At 33.9% G+C, this 22,628-nt stretch overlaps 1 protein-coding gene across 3 annotated transcripts; it reads left to right on the plus strand.

Annotated features, from left to right (window-relative positions):
• The first annotated feature begins 1,703 nt into the window (after positions 1 to 1,703).
• Positions 1,704 to 21,177, plus strand: LOC123527665 (3-[(3aS,4S,7aS)-7a-methyl-1,5-dioxo-octahydro-1H-inden-4-yl]propanoyl:CoA ligase-like). 3 transcript variants are annotated; one of them, XM_053540157.1, is made up of 5 exons: positions 1,704 to 1,845; positions 10,501 to 11,354; positions 11,977 to 12,115; positions 15,958 to 16,106; positions 17,167 to 21,177. In XM_053540157.1, exons 2-5 carry the CDS (start codon positions 10,532 to 10,534, stop codon positions 17,703 to 17,705), a joined length of 1,650 nt encoding a protein of 549 aa, XP_053396132.1. In that variant the 5' UTR covers positions 1,704 to 1,845; positions 10,501 to 10,531; the 3' UTR covers positions 17,706 to 21,177. The 3 variants fall into 3 exon arrangements, with proteins under 3 accessions (XP_053396132.1, XP_053396134.1, XP_053396133.1); XM_053540159.1 differs by having other exon boundaries at positions 16,063 to 16,106; XM_053540158.1 differs by lacking the exon at positions 1,704 to 1,845 and adding an exon at positions 5,262 to 5,373.
• Positions 21,178 to 22,628: the final 1,451 nt, after the last annotated feature.

The following is a 22,628-nucleotide window of genomic DNA, read 5'->3' on the forward strand; positions in this document are numbered from 1 at the left end:
ACCACTATTATGATACTTAACAGTAGTTAATTTACATAATTGTTAATTTTACTGACGTCCTTCTATGACATTTTCTACTGATACATTTTCATGAGTCCAAGACTGATTTCAGAATCTATAGTTGACGCTACAAATCATATACAAAAAAGCAGTGCCAAATATAATCCGTAAAAAATATGAATGTAATGTCACACTGTAACATGAAAAAGTATAAACGACCAATACTGTAATATCCTGAAAAATTACACCATTTTTTTTAAAAACTTCATTCCTCCTGTAATCTATTGTTTTTGTTTGTTTGTTCGTTTGTTTGTGTGTGTTTCTTTTCTTCTTTTTTTTCTCGTTTTTAATTTTGTTGAATTCCAAAATTTAGATGAAGATTACTGAAATACAAACTACAAATTACAAACAAGTTTGATGGTTTTTGTACTTTTAGTGCATTATTACAGCCAAGTGAAAAGATGTGTCGTAAGATATTTTGGGTGTGATATGAAATGCAAAGTAATGAGCCGTACAATTTGTATAATTTCAAAGTAATAAATATAGGCTTTGCGCATTAGTCTAATTTTGTAAAGATTCAAGTTTAAGATTAGCAGGACTTACAAAACAAAGCACAGAACATTTATTAGGTTTGTTGGGATTGTTTAACCTTTAGCCTGCTGGCGGCAAATGTTTCTGCCTTTGCGACCAGTGCAGACCAAGATCAGTCTGCACCCCTGATCATAGTCTGCACTGTTCGTTTTTCAGTCAGTAAATTTTCAGTGAGCTCCACTTCAAATAATAAATGGTACTGTCCAAATTGAAAGATGGACCAGTTCATTTTAGAAATTTAGCAGGGTAAGTCAGGTTAAAAACACATTGATATGATTATCGCCACATGACAAAAGTTATATGGCATCTTTCAAGCATGCAGTGGTGGAGGTAGGTCCAAGACACCACTCTGGATAGAACCATTGACCTTCCACAAGTCAGCTGGGTTCCTTTTTATACATGAAGTTCCGAATGGTACTCGAACCTTTAGTCATGTTGGCAAGTGATTTGAAGTAAGCTATATTGCCTACACAGTCACGGAATCCCCATAAAAAAACAATAATTCAAAGGTCATGAATAAGCAACATTTATTAGCACTGTGACTGATGTGCTATAATTTATGCTGAGTAGTTGGGGTCGCAGTAAATAGTATACTTTACTTTTAGTAAGTTTTCGTGGCTCCTCTTTGTTTTGGCAGCCGAATCCCAAGACGGTACTTGATTGTTTTTCCTACTTGCGTGGGTGCGTTTGTAAGCTTGTGAGTCTATAACGGTGCCCTACTGTTTTCTTAAGTGTTGCTTGTTCGTTTTTCTATGTTATTCAGTTGATCATCGTTGTGTGTTTATCTTTGGAACATGAGTGTCTGCGCTATTGTGGTTCACGTTGTAGTGCGACTGCTTTTACAGAACATGGCATTCCCTTGTATATTCGTCCTTGTTCAACTCTCCCCTTCGGATTCCTCCCCCACCCCCGACCCCATTTCGCCCCTTACCATTTCCTTCCCCTTTATCAATATTTAGCTTATATTAATATGTACTTGTTGGATGTTTGAAGCAACCCGTCTGAAATTTGTCATTTATGCGATTATATAAAACTAATTAAATGTACCCATCAGCAAGTTTGTAAAGTAGCAAAACATTGACACTCCCATCTTTACATTCAAGTAAAACCGGTTTTTAGCTTCATTACCCGTGAAGTTACATCAGGTATTGAATATCCTACAAAACAGCTTGGAAAATAATTTCAGTTCGTTTTGTTTAGGCTAGAAAGAAATGAATTTCTTTTTTGTTTTCTTTGTGGCTTTATTATTTGGAGGTGAGTGATATATCTTTTAAAAATGATCAATTATAATAGCTTGCTTTGTAAAGGTAAAAGATAACAAAATGGGCTTCAAAAGTCTATTGAATTTGTTTTGCTGGTTTTCCCAGTAAAGAAGGTTCACTTTTGCCCAAACATGGCCTAAAACTGAAAGTCTCAAAATAGAGTGCAGAACAAGTTGTCAAGAAGTATTGTGTTATCAAACTGCATGAAATATTTTACAATTATTCATTATCAAAACAAATATCTGACGTAAATGTAAATATACGTAAATGACGTAAATTTAAATACTTTTAACATTAAGGGTTTGGGAAAACTAAATTTTTGCAGATATCTGAAATTTTCACAGCTGTCGACCACAATAAAAATGTCCATAAATTCTTTGAAAGATGCGTGCTCACTATTAAAACAATTTCTATGTGACTTAAATAAGGCAAAAAATGTTGGTTTTTTTTCCAAAAAATTTCAGAAATATTCAGTGACATCTTTTGATGAAAATAATAAATTTGTTTCTAAAATAACTGAATTAACTATACAGGATAAACATTCTGGAAGCAAACAATGTATTTTTCCTAATTATCACAAGTTAAAAAAATCCAAATTATCATTTAAGAAGCATTTGTGAGAGACAAAGAATCCCAGAGACAACGGCTGATAACAGTCAAGCACAGCAGAATATATTCTACACTGTAAATACATCTGGCTAAATGTACCAATACACGTAACAAGACAGCTGCAGGTCCCTCTATACTGTAACAACAGTCTGGCTGCAGATCCCTCCACAGTGTAATAAGCATCTGGCTGCAGATCTCTCAACAGTGTAACAAGCATCTGGCGGCAGATCCCTCCTCAGTGTAACAAGCATCTGGAAGCAGATCCCTCCACAGTGTAACAAGCATCTGGCGGCAGATCCCTCCACAGTGTAACAAGCATCTGGAAGCAGATCCCCCCGCAGTATAACAAGCATCTGGCGGCAGATCCCTCCACAGTGTAACAAGCGTCTGGAGGCAGATCCCTCCACAGTGTAACAAGCATCTGGCGGCAGATCCCTCCACAGCGTAACAAGCATCTGGCGGCAGATCCCTCCACAGTGTAACAAGCATCTGGCGGCAGATCCCTGCATGGTACTAGTGTCACAAGCATCTGGAAGCAGATCATTCTACTCTCTATCAGTTATCTGGCTGCAGATCCTATACTGAAACCGAAACTGAAAATGGTTAATTTGATTAAACGTCTATTTCTATACATTGAAATATTCAATGGCGTTGTACATAATAATAATAATAATAATAATAATAATAATAATAATAACTTTATTTAAAAAAAACTGTCAGGTCCGCACCCTGTCCTAATAGACACTCAGTCTGGAACATGAAAGCATGATCAATGCTATGAAATGTTGTGTTATTTGTTTTTTGTTGTTGTTGTTTTTTTTTTGGGAGGAGGGTAAATCTGCAAAAAAATCTAATAAATAATAGTTTCAAACTAGTAACCTTATATTTTCACCGATGTTTGTTTTGTTTTTCTTGAGTCCTGTTTGTGCTTTACCAGTTATTCTAATATGCTTGTCTCTGTTAAAACACGCTTACGCTAGAGTGATGTCACGTTAACGTGCGGTGACGTCAGACTTTTTGTTGCGACCAAAAAAGAGCCCTACTATATTTTATCTATTGTTTAAGATCAAGAGCATATTAGAATCGAAATAATATAAGGCGAAAGTTTTTTAACACTATTTATACACTCGGGCGATAATACATCGTACAAATAATTCCACTCGGGCTGCGCCCTCGTGAAATTATTACGCCCGACGTATAACCGCCCATCGTGCATAAATAGTTTTAAAGCACTCTTTTGCCATGAATTATTTCTTAAATGAATTTTTTATTTATTTATTTATTTATTTATTTATTTATTTATTTATTTATTATCATTATTATTATATTCGCTATTAGTAGTCTAATGGGCTCATTTGAACCACACACCCGGTGACCCCTTCTATATTATATGTAAAGCCGCCATATTGGATAATCCGCAAATGAGTGAATTTTCAGAATCGATCATCCGTGAATCTATCCATTATTTTACATAACTTGGATTCCCAGTTTATAACCGTTTAAACGTTTTTAATGTTCAAATCAATACTCATTTTTTTCTTACTGTTATAATCTATAGCACGCAATTTCACTGTTATTTTTTTTTTTTAATCTATAACTTTAAGTTAATAATAGTAACAAATATTGGACTTTCCGTAGTTAAAATATAGTAACAGTCCACGGTTCATAACTCATCATATCGGTATTGTACTATTTTATTGAACTGTCAAATGCATATTGATTACATGGGCGGTGCACAGAATATTTTAATCTTCGGTTGATTTTCGGTACATTACGTATAGTATACGGAAAGTAACCAGGAATTAAAATGGTTTATATTTAAAGCAAGCATACAAATGTACGCAAGTCACGATAGCTAAGTGGTCATCGTCAATAGCTTGAAACCTGGAGATTTTAAGATCGAAACCGTTCAGAGTCTGCTTTTTTTTTCCTTTTCTTTTCTTTCACAAATTTCAAGAAACACTTTGTACATGTACATGTTTATGCAATGTTCCCTTTATTGTATTTTCACAAGTATCTTTTTATGTTTTATCTCGTTTTGTATTTTTTTTTTTTTTTTTTTTTTTTGATTTTTTTTTTAATTTCTCATTTTAAATACATACATGTTTATGTTATCTTTATTCACAGTTCATTCCACTACGTTATAAATTTCATACATATAAATTACAACTAGCTAAATGCATCATTCAGTTTCACTCGCGGTGTCGGTACTGCTGTCATCGGAGTCATACAAATCACATAAACAATTAAAAATGAAAAATAAAAATGTTCTCCCTAATGGGCTCGAACCAGCGATTTCCAGCATTTGAGTCATGTGCTGTAACTATTGGGCCACAGATACGAACAACGAGTACGTGTTTCACTTTCAATACTAATAATGAAATTTGGACACTTAACCAAAATTTCTTTCCGTAAAACATACGGATAGCACCGAAGTTGGGCCGAATATTATAATATCGAATGCACAGAGCGTGTAATGTATGCACATTTGACAGGTTAAAAAATGGCACAGTAACAAACGTTTGTACGCATTCGCCAATTTGATTTATACATAATAAACTCTTGATAAAATCTAAATAAAAGAGATTTGACAAATTAAACTTTCTTTAACACAACTATGAGATCCCATTTTTAACAAGATATATGCTGAATTTTGCATTTACCTATTTCTAAATTGGTGTATTTGTCATTTATTTATTTGACACAATTACAAAGTAAATTCAATCAAGCTGAAGCGGAAAACAGCATAATGTAGGTAACCAATCAAGAAATGTTTTGATTAAGATTAACCAGTCAAATCTTGTTTTGATAAAGACATACATTTGTATAATACTTTTTACGTATATATGGTATGTCATATTTCAAAGAGACGGCGAAGAGAAAGGTTCAGATAAACCGCAGGGACATAAAGGTAAAATATTACACTGACAATAATCTTTCTTTTTATATAAATATTTTTATGGTTAAACATTCTTTATGATCGAGCCGGGTTTATTGTTTTGCTACGGGTAATTGACCTTATTCACTCAGCAATACGATAAACTAAATAGGCGGGTAGTTTGTAAGATATTTTGTAAACGGGGTTAAGAGGTTTGAAAGTGTTATTCTATCTTTCATATTTGACAGGTGGCACGCGCCAGTGTCCTTTCATGGTTTAAACATTCAAAATAAGATTGGATATAGTTTATGTCAATTTATTTACAAGATATTTACAAGTCAAACAATACAATATACAAGCTATACAAAAGAGCTTTTGTTTAGTAATCAAAATCTGTATATACAATATGTATGTAAAAATCACTGCAGGTCATTAGCTTTCACACAGTTGTTGAACTTTTTAGGATAATATCTCCATTTCACAAAGTATTGTTTATTCTGTCCTTTGCCTCTAGTTTTGAGAATTTGTTCTATTTTAAATGCCTGGTCTGGATCATAGTCCACTTTCTGTAATTCACTCTCATAAAATGTTCCTTTAATTTCTTCGTCTTGCAAATCATTCATCCTGTATACAGTCCACAACGTAAATGAAATAAATGTTTATACATTAAGTATTTTATTCAGTATCAGACTCGTCCTCCTCGCTTTCTTCATCACTTTCCTCGTCCGACAATTCTGTCTCGAATAGTTCTTTAAAGTCAGGCTTGTACTTTCGCAGCACACGCTTAATTGCCGACTCAGTGCTTACATGCTTCTGTGTTAATGAATGTATGTCTTGTAAAATCTTTGATGCAGTGTACTGTTTTGAAATGGCAGAATATACGAATCCAACAAATACTCGTATTTTTTGAAGAATGTGCGTTCATTATATGGCTGGATACGATCTTCTGTCATTTCCTGTGCAGACTCCTTGTCTTCTCCGTCCTGTATAAACTGATTATACATTTTGTCGTATTTATCGTCGTTACAGTTTATAGCTTTTTTCCAGAGGGATAGATAAGCCTGATTTTCTTCAACGTTATCTCCCATTTCATCATCACTGCTGTCGTCTATTTTTCTTTCCTTTGGTTGTGTAGTATCGTTATTTTCTGCATACCATCCTCGTTTTACATGTCTCTGTACATCGTGCGAAGAGTCAAACAAAAGTCCACAATCGTCGCAAGCATTCGTATTTTCAGCCATAATTTCACTACTATTTCCTGGGATGTCTACAGTTTGAATTCCGATTGACAAATGATTTAAATCTGATTGTTGCTCGCCTTTTGTACAATTTTGGCCTGGATCTGTCATCTGATTGGTCAGTTCTGTCAGGCTTTCGTTGTTCGTAGATGTTCTGTCTATCCACATTAAATCATATTTCAGTCTGGCATGTTCCGGTGTAAATGGTTTTAGATCCACCAATAGAAAGCCATAGGGCTGTTTAGTTGCTTTCTCAAACTTCTTTAAAAAGTATTCAGTTTTACCAGGGTACATCTGTCTCGCTAATGTGATCATAGATTGTTTGTCGACTGGATTATTGAACATTACAAGATAACGACAGTTTCTTCTCTGTGTCGGATCCTTGCTGGCGTATAGGTTTTGATTGATGGAAATCACCGACAAGGATCGGTGATGCGATCCCTCCGTGAATAAATCTCTGATTCTTTTGTCCTTTCCAGCCTCTGACATCATATCGTCCAGAATTAGCAAGTTATTTAACTTTGTGTCAAAATAAAGATAAGATAACATTTTGTTTTCAATATGATGTGGCAAAGTCAAGAGGCAAAATCTGCAGAGGCTGTAAAGTCAGATATGGGCGTTTGTCCCGACTAAGAAGATTGAATGAACATGATATTTGTGTTTTACCTTCAATATCAAAATCAAAAGTTAGTGAGAGTAATTTCCTTTGTGATAAATGTTACGGGATTCAAGCTTCCTCCTTGCCTAACTCCATCTTAAGGGAACGGCAATCAAATAATAATGTCAGCACTTCAGAACTAGATCCACCATCATCCCCTTCTTCTGTGAAGTACCTTGTGTGTCAAAAAGACAGACATAGATATAAATCTGCCAATATGACAAAGCTTTCGCCAAAACAGAGAACTAACATATTTATAAAAACAGGCATTATTATTACTTATTATTTAAGTTTTAAATGCCACCAGCAAAATTAAAGCCATCCCAATACACATGATAAACTCACGATAGCTTTGACAGATGCTGCATCTGAGGTATGGGGCACCGAAAGTGCATAACTCCTCACGTGATGGTTATGCAGAATAACAAAAAGACGATGAAATATCAGAAAGTTGAAACAGAAAACATAACACAAGGAGTAAATATACACCAGGCTCTTATATCTAATTGCAAAGTATGTATCTTTTCCCCATTGCTTTCACCAGTACAGCAACGCTAAGAGAGTGTAAAGGCTGTATGACAATATCAAATTAATAGCAACTGAGAATTAAAAGAATTAAAATATGATTTTAAGACATAAAAATAATTGCAATTGTGAAATAAGAAAGTTTGGCATTTTTTGCATTTTTCTCATGTCTTTTTCTGCAGTCAAGGGCAAATAAGTCACTTCACAGGCAACGCACAGAAAAATCCCCATAATTCTGCAATGTCTAGTCATTAACAAGTATTCTCAGTAAATGGGATTTGTCTCTCTTCTTGTATCAAGAAATGTTGTGGTTTTCCGCAAAGATGGTAGATGCAAAATGTATAGGATTCTACAAAGTGCGTATGAAGTGGCATATTTTTGTAAAGGTATGCTGCAGAATCAAATGTCCTACATCATGTCAGTATGTGTTTATAATGTACATATTATACCCCATTACGTTTAGTCCAGCTGATATAAAAACATTGAAATTCACCTATTTGTTATGTAAGGCGGGACAAGTATGGAATTACCCCACCCACACTTAAGACATAATTCTCTCAAAACTAAAGCTCCGATTGGCTAACTACTCATGGGATGTAAGGCCCATTCATAAGGCTAATTGTTAGCAAAAATATATTAAAATCTGTTTGTACCAGGAAAACAGCCTTATGGAGACTGCCCCTTTATCTTGCAAAATATGCAAGTTGTCCAATGAAAATTAATAGTTTTTACCTCTGGTTTTACGTTTGGGGATGCTGCGTTTTTAAAAGTTGGCTTTCCCTGTTTGATTTTCATCCTTGTTTGCATGTCATCCAAACTTGAATAATGCCTTTCATGCGCCTATGATTATTTGTCATTGACATATTTTGCTCATTATGTCCACATTTCCCATCGAAAGAACATTAACTTAATTGATCTTTCGCCAATATTTTCTTCTAATTTGTATAGCTGAAATACCGGTGAAATTTTATAAAATACCCTATATTTTTTATTCAAATTGAAAGATCATTTGCCGTAGTCTTTAGATGAGAATCACACACCATAAGATATCTAGTTAGGATGTAAGTCATATTTATTCAGTCAATACTGCATAGAGTTCGATATGTAGAAAGATATTTTTAAACTTATTTTGAAAAAAGGTCCCACGCATTGTATTAATCAATCTTCCATTTAAAACTTGTAATCTTTAAAACTATCTTTCTGAGCTTTAATAAATTAATTATTACATTCGATGGAGGTTCGGCACTTTCTATACTCTTTACTGCGTTCAATGCCTTTAATTGATTGACATGTTCCCTTTCTCCTACTTTATGTTAAGATTATTTTAAAAGCAATAACATATATAATTATATAATAATTATCAATACATGTATATCACTACCTAAGTTCTGACTAAACGTCAGTTTGACTAAAAGGCAGTTTTATGTAATACTCAGATACATGTAATTTCAAAAATAATTCCAAATATGAAAAAAAGGTTTCATGGAAGGATAGTACATAATCACAGATGTAGTAGTATTGTACAAGAACAGCATGGATTAACGTATCTTACTTTATACGGTGTCGGTTATTTACATCTACAAAATGATATCTGACATTGAAATATTCTAATTAAAAGAAAATATATTCTTTCTGTCGTATGATGACTCTGTTTAATTTATCCAACACCCCGTTAAACACGTGAACGTGCATGTTCACAAATAACTCAGAGGACCACTATTTATGTTACTAAATTTAACTGGGCGTTCTTTTTATAAAATGATTTTTTTATCAAACCAGTGCAGCCATATCTTCATGTCTGAATACAAACTGATATGTCAATTTATAATCGAAGTTCAAGAAACATCTACATAAGTTATAACAGCAACAGCAGCTTCCATTTATTTTCTCAATGATCATCCCTGTTACTTAAAATAGATACATCACTGATACCGGACCGGTATCAGGACTACAAAAATGCACTAGTTTGTAACAAAAAGATCCTAAGACAATATAAATTGTTTCAGTAAACCTTTTAAAAAAGCGATTGTATCCAAAATTGGCATCTAATGATCTAAATTTATTTAAAGACAATCCAACGACGGTACCTACAATGGGCATCTAATGGTCTATATTTATAAAAAGAAAACCCTACGACAGTACCTAAATATCTATGTTAAGTGAAAGGAAATCCCGCGACGGTGTCTATAATGAGCATCTTATGATCTATGTTTATCAAAAGAAAATCCCGCGATCCTGCGACGGTGTCTAAAATGAGCATTTTATGACGTATGTTTATTAAAGGAAAATCCTACGACGGTATCTGAAATGGGCATCATATGATCACTGTTTATTGAAAGAAACTCCTTCGACGGCATCTGTAGTGGGCATCATGTGATCTATGATTTTTGAAAGAAAAATCCGCGACGGTATCTAAAATGGGCATCATACGATCTATGTTTATTAAAAGAAAATCCTTCGACGGCATCTGTAGTGGACATCATGTGATCTATGTTTACTGAAAGAAAATCCCGCGACGGTATCTAAGATTGGCAAATTGAAAATCAAATAACAGGAAACCTCTCAAGCGTATCAAACTTCACTCACTATTATACACAAAGAGGTAGAAGATTAAAATCAACCTTTATACCGCATCTATTGAGTAGCACATGTGAAGTCCAATATAATATCAGTTAAATGTTGATATATCGGCAGATTTAACGCTTAAAACTGGTTACATGATTTTCTTGTGTTTTGCAGGCTAGATAATTGCGGCGGAAACCTCTTCAGAATGGACAACACTCTTAGTTACGAAAATACTCCGACTTCAAATGAGTACAAGTATAAAACCTACATACAGATGATCGCACATTGGGCACAGTTGTATCCAAACAAAGACGCGTTTGTAGAATACAACGCAAAAGCAGAGAGACATTCTATAACCTGCCAAGAGTTGTTGGAAAAAAGTAAATCTTTTGGGTGGTTTGTGGCCAGTATTGGAATCCAAAAAGGTGATATGGTTGCGTTCTGTATGGAAAACTCCTTGAACATGCTTGTTGCAATGTTTGGTGTACAGTTTGCTGGAGGAATACCTTTTTCAACTTTGCAAAGTAGAGCGGACGGGTATGACGTCGTGAAGACTATTCGTGGCCAAAATTCCAAACTGCTTATAATGGACGCTAAGCAAGGGGAACACAGCTGGCATCTGTTAGAGAACATTCAGTCATCTCAAGATGTTTTCTGTCTTCTTGACGTCGTCTACAATAACAAATCCTCTGAACTGATTCATTTCCACTTTAAAGAAAAAGACAGTCATGTTATCAGTTTAACAAATACGCCAGAAGTACAACTTCCAGATGCGTATCCTGAAGACTTGGCTATGTATTTCAAAACATCCGGCAGCACCGGTGAACCAAAATTGGTAGGGCATGCTCATTTTGGATTTCCCGGCAGTACGTATCTACTCAAAGATTGCCTTGAAATAGACAGCCAGTCCCGATATTTCTGCGACAGGCCGCTTGGATGGAGTGGAGGCGCTCCCAGTTTGTTCTTCAACTTTGGAGCAACTCGTGTGATACTGAACAGTTCTTTATCGATTCATACAAACAATATAGGTAACAAATTATTGTAATTTATTGTAAGGTATTGTTTGGCACAATTTACGTATTTATTTTTCAAGAAACGTTTAAAGAGGCACCACAAAATAACTGTATTCTTTTGCATTTCATGATGGTAATTATACATGATTGGCATAAAAAATTGAGTTATACAAGAATTTAGTTTCAAATTGACAGTGACATACTTATATTAAGCCAAGACAATGTATTTAATGTCTTAGCATTCATTGAATTCATGTAGTAATATGTACATAAATCATTGTATTTAGTTAAATTTCAATCACATTTTGTTTCTACAGTGTAAGACAGTTATTCATCTATATTCTTAAAACTATGCTAAAAAGAGATTGACTGAATAAGTTTGCAGATAAAGTTGTGAAAACATATTTATTCAGGTTGGCCTAAATTGTCCATATGAAAACTTGTAGTATAGCTGTATATTACCTGTATTATAACAAAGATTTTCATGAAGTTTTTACGGGCGAAAAAAGTAGATCACTAGGTCGTGATGGGCCTTTAAAAGTTATACTTCGGTATTAAAAATAACTAAAGTTAAACTCTTTACACTGGTAATGACATTGGCCTTCACATTATTTAATAATAGGTTGATCCTTTGCAGATTTCCTGTCCGACGTCATATACCAAGAAAAGTGCACACACGTGTATCTACCTGGATATCTTGTCTCGGATCTTCTTAGAAGTCGTGGAAATGAGCCCAAATTTTCTTCTGTCAAAGTTATCATTTTTTTCTCAGAAAGGTTTGTCTGTTGTTATTCTTGCTGATTATGTAACATAAATGAAATTACAAAAATGATGTGTTCTGCTAAATATATACGCAAGTAAATTTTATAAAATTGAGCTCCCTAATGAATATTCTTTGTTAGTGCGGCAACGTTTATTATTCGATTAATGAACAGCTAATAGACATTTGCGAATTAATCCGATACCGAATCCGAGATTGTAATCCGATATTCATATTGTATTTTAAGGGATAATCTCAAAACATTTATGTGCTATAATTTACATCAATCAGAAATATTAGCAAAATATTGGTCTATTTAATTCATTGTTTTAACTTGAATCTATTGTTTTTAGTAGTCAGGCCTAACAAAAAAATGTTTGTTTCCGGTAACATGCTAAAAAGCAGGGCAGGTAGGTCGGTAATTTTTTGTGTTTTTGATATTTTTTATTGAGAAGGGCCTTTCGGAAATTAATTTTTCTCAATAAATGAATAAAAATAAGGGGTTGTGCCTTTAGAGCATCAGTAAGTTCAATTATGACATCACTGACCATGTTTAAAGCATGATAAAAAGGCCATAAAACATTTAGGGTCGGGCAAAACATTTAGGGTAGGTCGGGAAACTGGAAACACAATTTACACAATTTTTTAGGCCTCATAATGTTTGATCATTACTGTTTTAAACAACAATGAAATTTAGTTAACACTATTCAGTTAAGTGTTAAGAAAAAGCCACACGTCTCAGACGCTATGACCTATTATCTGTGGAAACACAAAGGGCGGACAGTAGACGTCTTTCTTCCTATTTCTGGCATCACTTCGTACGTTATCAAGTGAGTTCATTGTAAAAACAAAGAGAAATATCAAACAGGGAATGCCACGCACCAAAAGCGCAAGCTTGAACTAAGGACTGCATATTATCCTAATACCTTAGTAGTTCTGTAGGGCAAATAAGAGATGTTTGTTTTGTGACTCTTATGGATTTTTACGTCATTATATAGTTAAAATTTAATTTTCTAAAAAGGTTCAGTGAAGAAATTTGCAATACAAGAAAACGTGTTATGGTTATATTCTTATTTATTTTATTTTTTCACAGATAATCCTGGACATATTAAGTTCACCTATCATGCCGTACTGGTGGTGTATCTATGATCATGAAATGTCCATATCGTACGTCCGTCATCAGCCCCCGTACTTATTGTTATGATCATCTTCTCCTTAACCACAGAGTCAGTTTTGTCCAGACATAACAGAAAAAAATATTGTACATGTTGTAGGTGCTCCTTCGATACATGAAAATATGGGGTCATCCATGCAGAGTTCCGGTTGCGATAGCAACCGAAATTAAGAATTATTTTTCTTACTTACTCCATTTTCAACACTATCTCACAGTAATGTTTCCTTCAACCAAATTTCATTATGTCCTGACCGCAAGTTACTAATATATAGAATAGTCGAATCTTTCAGATTTTCTTATTATATATGGCTGTTGTGCATACATTTTTATTAGGTGGCCGTCAGATCATTCGCTATGTTAAACATGGCCGTGAGGGGCAAACAAGGTTTCCATATTATCTTAACTATAACGAATTTTTTGAGAATCGCCTTTTACAAGACTGCTAAGCTGATTTAAATATGATTCCACGGAAATGTTTCTTTGGTGAGTCTAAAGAATGTGACTGCCAGGGAGTGGAGCAGGGTTTCCTCATACAACAACAGAGTAAAATTTTCAGATCTTCTTTGTCTTAAACCAAGGACGGATTCAGGGGGGAGCGCACTCGGCGCCCCACCCCGCTAAAATCGCCGGAACATAGGTAATTCGTTTTTTTGTTTCGGGTGAAAAAAGTGCAAAATATGCATATTTTGGTATCAAGAAGTAGAACCTGATTGAATACATCACACTAATCTAAACCTACAGAGACAGCAAAATTATCAATGAAATTTATATCCTTTATTTTATTTAAAGTCAAATTTCTTCATTGCTCTGGAATTTGTCTATTTACATGGTAGATAAGTCTAACCAAAATCGGCAACATATTTGTTATCATAGCAATTAAAGTGTATTTACCACGTATTATATATGAAATAAATATTGTAACAGCTTGAGTTCCATAAGCAATAAACAACACTTAGAATATATAACATGTATAGATATCATATTTGTGAGCTACGGAACGATTAACTTAAAGAAACTAAAACGTGTAAAGTTCGACGTATTTCGACGACTACTTAGAAACATGGTGGACAAAAATCTGAAAAACATGGTTGCGATCTGTTTAATGTCTTCATTAAGATCTGCAGACAGTACACGTTTGCATTATTCGAACGACAACTTGGTAAGTATGGTAGTCAGTTTAGCACAAGGAATCGGTAAAACCGAATGATCCTACCAGATGCATGTGCTTAAGGGAGATAATTAAAAAAGTAGATAAGGTAGAGTTATGATTATTTAACACTGCCCTTCTTGTCAATGGCCTCTATCATTCTGTGAAGTTTCAATGAAAAACCATTAATACTTTTCAAGTAATGCTCCGGACAAGCCTTGTTTTGTAAAATAAAGGAAGATAATTAAAATTCTAGGTATAGTAGAGTTACAGTTCTTTAACACTCCACTTCCCGTCAATAGCCTCTATCATTTCGTGTAGTTTAAATGAAATGCCATTAATACATTTCAAGTAGGGCTCTGGACAAGCCTTATTTTGTATAATAAAGGGAAATAATTCAAAAACTAGGTAAGGTAGAGTTATGATTCTTTGACACTGCACTTTGTCTCAATGGCCTCTATGATAATGTGAAGTTTCAATCAAATGCCATTGATACTTTTCAAGTTATACACCGGACAAAGGTGTGACGGACAGACAAAGCGACAACTATATGCTCGCCCTTCGGGGAGTATAAAGATATGTAGTCAACCGATAAAAACAGCTCAACGTTAAAATGTTAGCCAACAACCATTTTTATCATTTGAACCACTAAATGTTTTGAGAAAGTCCCTAAAGTATACCCGAAGTCAGATTCGGATTCGGCATCGGATTAATTCGCAAATGTCTATTAAGATGTGTTCGAGAACGTATGTTTAAGGCAAAGTGGCGTATGTTTTAAAAGCTTCTTCGCGTGGCTAAATTAATATCAAACATATAAGGAATATGGATGGTTGATAATTTTGAGTTGTGACTTTGAGCCTACATAATTGAACCGTAAATATGGCATATTGCTTAAACAGTTCAATCAGTCGTTTGAAGTTTATTTAAAAAACTCACTGCCAGACCTTGCTCTATGACTGATTTTGCACATGTCCTAGATGAGTTAAACATTTGGCTTAGGCTACGTAAAATATTCTTGAAATGAATAATGAGTTGTAAGCCGAACATGAACGTAAAGACTTGATATATGGCACTCAAATAGGTTGAACGCGACTGAAACAGGGATTTATCATATTCGACAAACGTATCTTGAACATCATTCAAGACGACCTGGAGATATTTTTTAAAAAGACAGACTAAAAATAAATGGTCTAACCATTGACCCTTATTCTGCTACACCTTCGATTGTTCTAAGAAATTCGTCGTTATAAAATAAGCATTGTATAGAATGGCATTGTCTTACCCACAGACCAAACATCTTTTATTAGCTTCATGAAGAGTAAAGATGAGTTTTACGAATAATATAAGAATTGGCAAGTGTCTGCTTAAAGAAGTCTTTTCTCTACTAATGGTCACTAAATTTCAAATGAAACTTTATCAGTCTAAAAAGAAAACATACCTTTTACTTTCTCTGTTATTGATCAATTATTTGTTTAATAACTGCTGTATCAAAGTTCCCGTCACTTACTTATGATATTCTACTATACTTTTATGTTAGATTCTCAAAGCATTATTCAGCAATTCTAGACCGTTTTTGTAAGAAACTGGTCATCTGTTACGGATCCACAGAGACAGGCGATGTATCAAATTTTTCCTCTTATAGTTCTGAAGAGTATGAGGATGGACTTATCGGGAAACCGTTACCAGGTATGACTTTTTATAGTATATTAAAATGACATTCATTGCCTAGTTAAATGTATGGTCAGGATAAGTGCAGTGATATTCAAATATGAGAGCTTTTTTCTGCTGGACTTTGTCCTTGTTTATTTCATGGGGTTTCCACAGACGGCAGGTGTATTAACTTCCTATTTCTTATTCAAGTTGCTTGATAGGATCGTTTAAATTACGATCATTGGAATTTTAAAGACATCCCAGCATCTCATAATGTGCCAATAACTCACAAATAAAATCAACTAAAAAAAAACATTGCTCAGTACTATAGAACACTGAATTTTCAAATAAACATTCACAACGGAAAGGCATGAAACATATTATACGATGTTAATATAGCGCCCATTTTATGATAAACAACTTTAGATGCGCTTTACAATCAAAGGCAGCCAATGAGTGTGCCAGTACATTCTCCACTAGTGTAGGCACAGAGCGAACAGCGGTACAGAGCGAGAGAAAACTTTTAGAACAGACCGAAAGAAATCCATTATGTACAGGCCTGTCCGGCAAACTTAGCCTAAATCTTTGAAAAAAGACAGTCCAGTTTTTACCGTGCCCGATGGATAGCACAGATTTACACGAAACTGTATTTCCAGTACTGGCTTATTAATTAGATGGGAGGCAAGCAGGAGTATATCTCAGAAATATCCAGTTTTTCGACCGGGATTCGAACACTGGACCAACATTGAATATATTTATTATTTAAAGTTATCAAAATTAATCATTTTTTAATAGCTTTAGTGTCATTTTAATGGTAATTAAGTATACTATTAGAAAAATATGGTCAATACTGTTGACGTCTCAATTTTGTGGCAATAATTCATTTCTATAATTTACATTTTCTGATTGTGAAGCTACCGCTCTTAGAAAATGGCCGTGGTGGGAATGTATTTCAAAATACTACAGGGGTATGCTACATGTATATGTAATAAGTTAATGCAATATTTATGTGCATGAGAACATGATTTACAAGTACACAAAAGTAAAACAAATATACTACGAGGACCAAACGAACATATATATTCACTTGTTTCAGGAATTGAGATGAAACTTGTTGACAGACATGGCAATATTGTGCCACGTGGACAGGAAGGAGAGTTGCTTGTCAGGAGCGTTTATAGATTCCTAGAGTACAAAGATATGCAGGAAAAATTTCTAGATACAGTTGACAAACGAAACTGGCTTCACACTGGTGATGTGGCGCATATACGAGAAGACGGCAACTTTATATTACATGGACGGACAAGCGAACTAATGTCTGTTGGTACTGTAAAGATCTTTCCTCAAGAAGTTGAAAAAATCTTAATCAGTTGCTCAGAAGTAGAGGCCGTGGTAGTCGTACCGGTTCCTGACGAAAGATTACACCATGCCATTTGCGCATGCATCTTGCTATCGAAGACAAAGAGTGTGGGCGTAAAGGATATGCACACACATTTCGACCATCTGTGGACTGAGGCCGCTTATAACAAGCCGAAGTATTATTTTGCATTTGAGACATTTCCGAAAAATTCAAATGGTAAAATTGACAGGAAACGAATTGCAATGATAGCTTCTTCACAACTGAATCTTTGTTGAAAAGGACGTAAAAAATACACACAAATCAGATCACATGTGAAAAGCAATTTTCCTGACATTTGCCGTCCTTTTGTGTTCTTATTTCATTGCCACAAATCAGTTTGTTGTCCTTTCGTGTCTTTACCTTCCGTAACATATGCATAGAGAAATAACATCTAACATGACGAGCTCTTTATGTTAAGTAATCTTACAAGTGAAAAAAATATAATAATACTGCAGAAAAAGGATCGGCATATGTACGGATGCGTTGTTAGCTCGTCTGAGTTCTGAAAACTAGGTAAAATTGTCATTTGATCGTCGGTGTCAGCGTTGGTTTTTGTTTAGGTCTAAATTTTCTCATACACTATAAGAGATATATCTTTGAAACTTTGCATACTTGTTATGATTTTTTAGGTTAGGAAGTATACCAAGAACCATAACTCTCGCTTGCATTTTTCAAAAAGGACGACATATTACTAAATTAAATATGTTTTATGGTGATGACACTATGACACGAAAGAACGACAAATTGTCGACTTTCACTTTATCGCCTTGTAAAAAATAAATCTATTAAATATGTAAATCTACTTTGGGTGTTATGAACATGTATTAACAGGCACATGCGAAGATATTATATCTATCTTCTGAACTTCAGTATTTCTGTTAAGATATTTTCATGACTCCACGTTATGCATCGAGACTATAACATATGAAGTCTATAATTATTTGATATTCTTTAAATGGAAGGCAGGTAAATATGATAGTATGGTCTGTGTATTTTTGATCTGTTTATCTCTTTTATACTACACTAGTAGTTGGGTTGAATTTTACTTACCTAGTTTTGTAGTAATCTGAAAGAAGATTGTTATTTTAAGTTAACAGTTTTATTTCCATTCATAGTAATAATTAATAATGGTGTTGTAGTATCAGAGCGAGATTTAGATGAACATGTGACCTACTACTACAAACTACCTAAGTATATTTGCTTATTTTCTATCGTTAATTATTAAAACTTAGCTTGCAAAATATGCAAGTTCTCAAATGAACATTAATAATCAGTCCATTACCTTTACTTTCTTTTTTTAGTGGTGAAATTTAACAACTCTTATTTCACGCTTAGTATTGTTTTGATTGCTATATCATGGGCTATTGTTTCTCGTCGATTCTCATTCACTTCTACTGTTTTTGTTTATCCTCACGTCCTGTTCCATCTAGAGTGCTTTCTGCCAAACATCTTATGCTTCCTTTCGTCATTCCACGACTATTCTATCTCACTTATTTATAAGTTTTAGTCACGTATCAAGACTCTGTCTACATACGTTAATGTTTTATGGCGTAACTTTACTTTTAAGTTACACCTTAATATCTTAGCCATTTGTAGGTCGGCTTCAGATTCACATATATTGTAAGTCGCGCTCATTTTAGGTATCTCGAAGATACCTTGATGATTAAATGTAGACTAGTTAATTGTTTTAATACATGTAATATGACAGAATGCAATCACGAAACCTACTCGAATCTCACACAATTAAAGTACTCTAATTAGCAAATACTGTAGTACAGTAATATAGTAAGATTCAGGAGTTAATCATTCACCACCAGATATTAGTGATTACACTAATTATATTAAGAATCACTGAGGTAATTTTTTTATAATACTCTTGAATTTCCAATGAATGGTTTAAGTTATATAGTTCCCAGAAAATATTGGAGAATTATGAGGTGCAGATGGAAAAATTCTAACGCTGAAGGCTTGAAAACGAAAATCATCACATTGTTGTTCCCGGCGCTGACAACACTTCATATCTATATCATGTTAACCAACCTGTGGACACCGAGTCAGACACTGACGCCAGGATGAGTTTGACAGCTCTCCATATACTTTGTATAGTCGAGCTGAAAATGGTTATTTTTCATTCGGCAGTAGATTACACACATATCGTGATATATGCATGTAGAGCGGATGAAGTGGTACAGTTGTAATACAAAGAATGCTGTCTGATCCACCATAACTGTAACATTTTTGAATATGATTTCAGATAAAGATTTAAGTTATACATACGCGTTTGTGCATGTGTTTAAACAATGTTTATAAGTGGAATTTCTTTACGATTGACACATATATAGAACTGTTTAGCTCATCTCACATCGTATTATTGCAAAGATAAAGCCTGTACTAAAATGACAAGGTAGTATTGTTGTAGTAACAGTACTTGTAGATGACAAGTGGACACTAATGAACACCAGTATAGCTGAGCTTGCCTAGACCCAGTTGTTCAAAACTTTAACAGGCGATTAAGCTAACAGTCGATTAACTTTTACAGTTATATTTCGACATTTTAGAAAACTTTGAAAACCAAATGTATGAGTTAATGATTATGAACACCAAAATGTCTTTACAGTAAAACTATTACATCGTACTAGTGTTTCCCATCAAGACTACTATTTTGAGTCAAAATTTAATAGGCGGTTAGTTTAAGAGTCTGTTAAAGTTTCGAACAGCTGGTTAATTTGCCAATAACAAGATATATCCTAACTATCGATAATAGTTAATATTGTTGATTGTTCTTGCTGACATTTATGAATATTATACAATTTCTCTTATAAACAGATAGTAGAATTCATCCAACTGTTGGTAATAATGATACTATTGCACAAAATCGTACTAATGGTGAGATAATTTTCATTATCTGGTTACATCTCTGTTGCCATCCAGGAATACATAATAAAAATCAACAACATCTGCATGTTTGTCTTCATCTTGCTATATAAGCAGAATCCAAGAATTGAAGGGCAAGTCACATTTATGCAGTTACATGACTGACATATTCCTTGGATGGATTCTGCAGGTAAGGTTTTATGTAATATTTTTGAGAAAATTACTAACATTTTATACACTTTAATATTTTGTATATTGCGGTTAAATATTATTTGTTATTTGAATAACGTATTGTAATGTAATGATAATTCATAGTCATAATTCAGTAAATGAAGTGTTTGTTATAAAGAAATGTATCAAGTGTATTTTATTACTATAAATTCTTATTCACATACATTCAGTCACTTCTTTCCAAACAACGTACTTTGAATATTCATTTATTCACAATTGAAATTAGATCAGGATAATCTGAGCGGAAAACGTATTTAAGTATAATGAATTTCCCTTACTAATCATTTTGAAAGAACATTGTAATGATAGATTAGTTGCTTATTATTAGACGGAAGATATAACTAGATCTTGTGTAGTTGCATAATTTCAGTTATGGTTTCATGAAAATATGGTACGAATCGCTGTTGCCAATATCTAGATATTATAAGCATCATACTTGTTGTTTGTTCGTTATATATCCAGTATTTTTCATGTTTGCCTCATGTTTATAGGTAATTTATGATAAAGGAATACATTTCATTTAACATTCATATTTTACATATACTTGTTCACTTTTTACTATTATGGTTGTTTTGTTAAAATAAAGTCACATTTATGCAGTTACATGGCTGACTTGTTCCTTCGACTCTGCAGGTTTTATCCCGGTGGCTTCCGTAACCACGATACGAACGGTTACACGGTTTGATCCACCTAGTTTGTAACAGGGTTTTTTGAATATCCTCTTTCGTGATTCAAGACCCAGATTAAAGCTATACATCATTATGCAGGTGCCTAGAGGTCACATTAAATTTGTGGGCAAAAATACATGACAGCTCCTGTGCGTTTTTGGCATTTTCTTTGCAAAATTACAAAAGCATTTTCTTGAAAATTTCTGCCTTATTTAAGGGCTGAAATCTACAATTTGAGAAAATATTTTAAATTAGTGTTTTGATGATAAGTTCTTGAAAAACTTAAACTGTGCTTTCTATTACGCCTGGAATTCTTTAACTCTTTATGTAAATAAATTGTAGGTAACTTTGTTACGGAATCAAACTTAAGCTACAAATTACTTCAAGTTAAACGTTTTACGAAAACGTATCAACTGAGGATTTTATTACTTTATTTATAACATCTATAAACACATACATATATCAAGCAAAGTATGAAACAGTTGCAAATGAGCTGTTAACAAGTATATTCGCAAAATGCAAAGTAGAGGTTTGGTGCATTAAGGTAATTTTGTCAATGCATCAGCCATATTATTTAAATTCATGCATAGGATAAAATTACATATTCGTTTTAACCTACTTTAAAGTATTTAAATTAAACATTACTTGGGTGAATAGAAAAAGACATGATTCATCTGTTTGTTATGTTGGGGTCTAAGTCACAAAGAACAAAGTTTTAGTCACGTATCAAGTCCCGTTGACAGAGTTTTAATCATGTCGACACGAATCAAGTCATGTCGACACAGTTTCAGTCACGTCGATAATTATCAAGTCACTTTGACACAGTTTTAATTACGTCGGCACATATCAGGTCACGTCAACACAGTTTTAGTCACGTCCACGTTGATAGTTAAAATTACGTCGACATAAAATAAGTCACATTGAACTTCTGGAGTTTTGGAGATCACATTTTGCTTTGAAAGTCTATTTATTCTCACTCTTCAGAGTAGTTTTTACCATTACTTTGAGCAGTTTTAAATTCATAAGATCATTTTGAAAGTTTGTAGTAACTGTTCATATCCTTGTTTAATTGCCCCTTTTCCGTATATCAAAATTATGTACTTCTGTTAACCTTTTCCTACTATTGACGTTTTGTATACAATTGACTTGTATTGAAAGCAATGAAAAATATCCAGCTGGAGAAGCTATGTTTTAAGAACGCAGCCACACTCAGACTTCAACCGCGTGTGTGGATGAATACATGATTTACATATACACAAAAGTAAAAGTACACAACAAGGATGAAAGGGACAGACACAAAGAACTCAGTGGAACACAATTTTGTAATGCTTTAATTATATTACCTTGTTTCAGGAATGGAGATGAAAGTTGTTGACGAACATGGAA

The sequence above is a fragment of the Mercenaria mercenaria genome, chromosome 4 (assembly GCF_021730395.1).
Source record: "Mercenaria mercenaria strain notata chromosome 4, MADL_Memer_1, whole genome shotgun sequence".
Classification (NCBI taxonomy): Eukaryota; Metazoa; Mollusca; class Bivalvia; order Venerida; family Veneridae; genus Mercenaria; species Mercenaria mercenaria.

Excerpts from the sequence above, each read along its gene's own strand:
- LOC123527665 (XM_053540157.1), top strand. The coding sequence starts at position 10,532 with ATGGACAACACTCTTAGTTACGAAAATACTCCGACTTCAAATGAGTAC. Across the intron at positions 11,355-11,976 it reads GATTCATACAAACAATATAG|ATTTCCTGTCCGACGTCATA; the intron begins GTAACAAATTAT and ends GATCCTTTGCAG. Across the intron at positions 16,107-17,166 it reads TATCGGGAAACCGTTACCAG|GAATTGAGATGAAACTTGTT; the intron begins GTATGACTTTTT and ends CACTTGTTTCAG.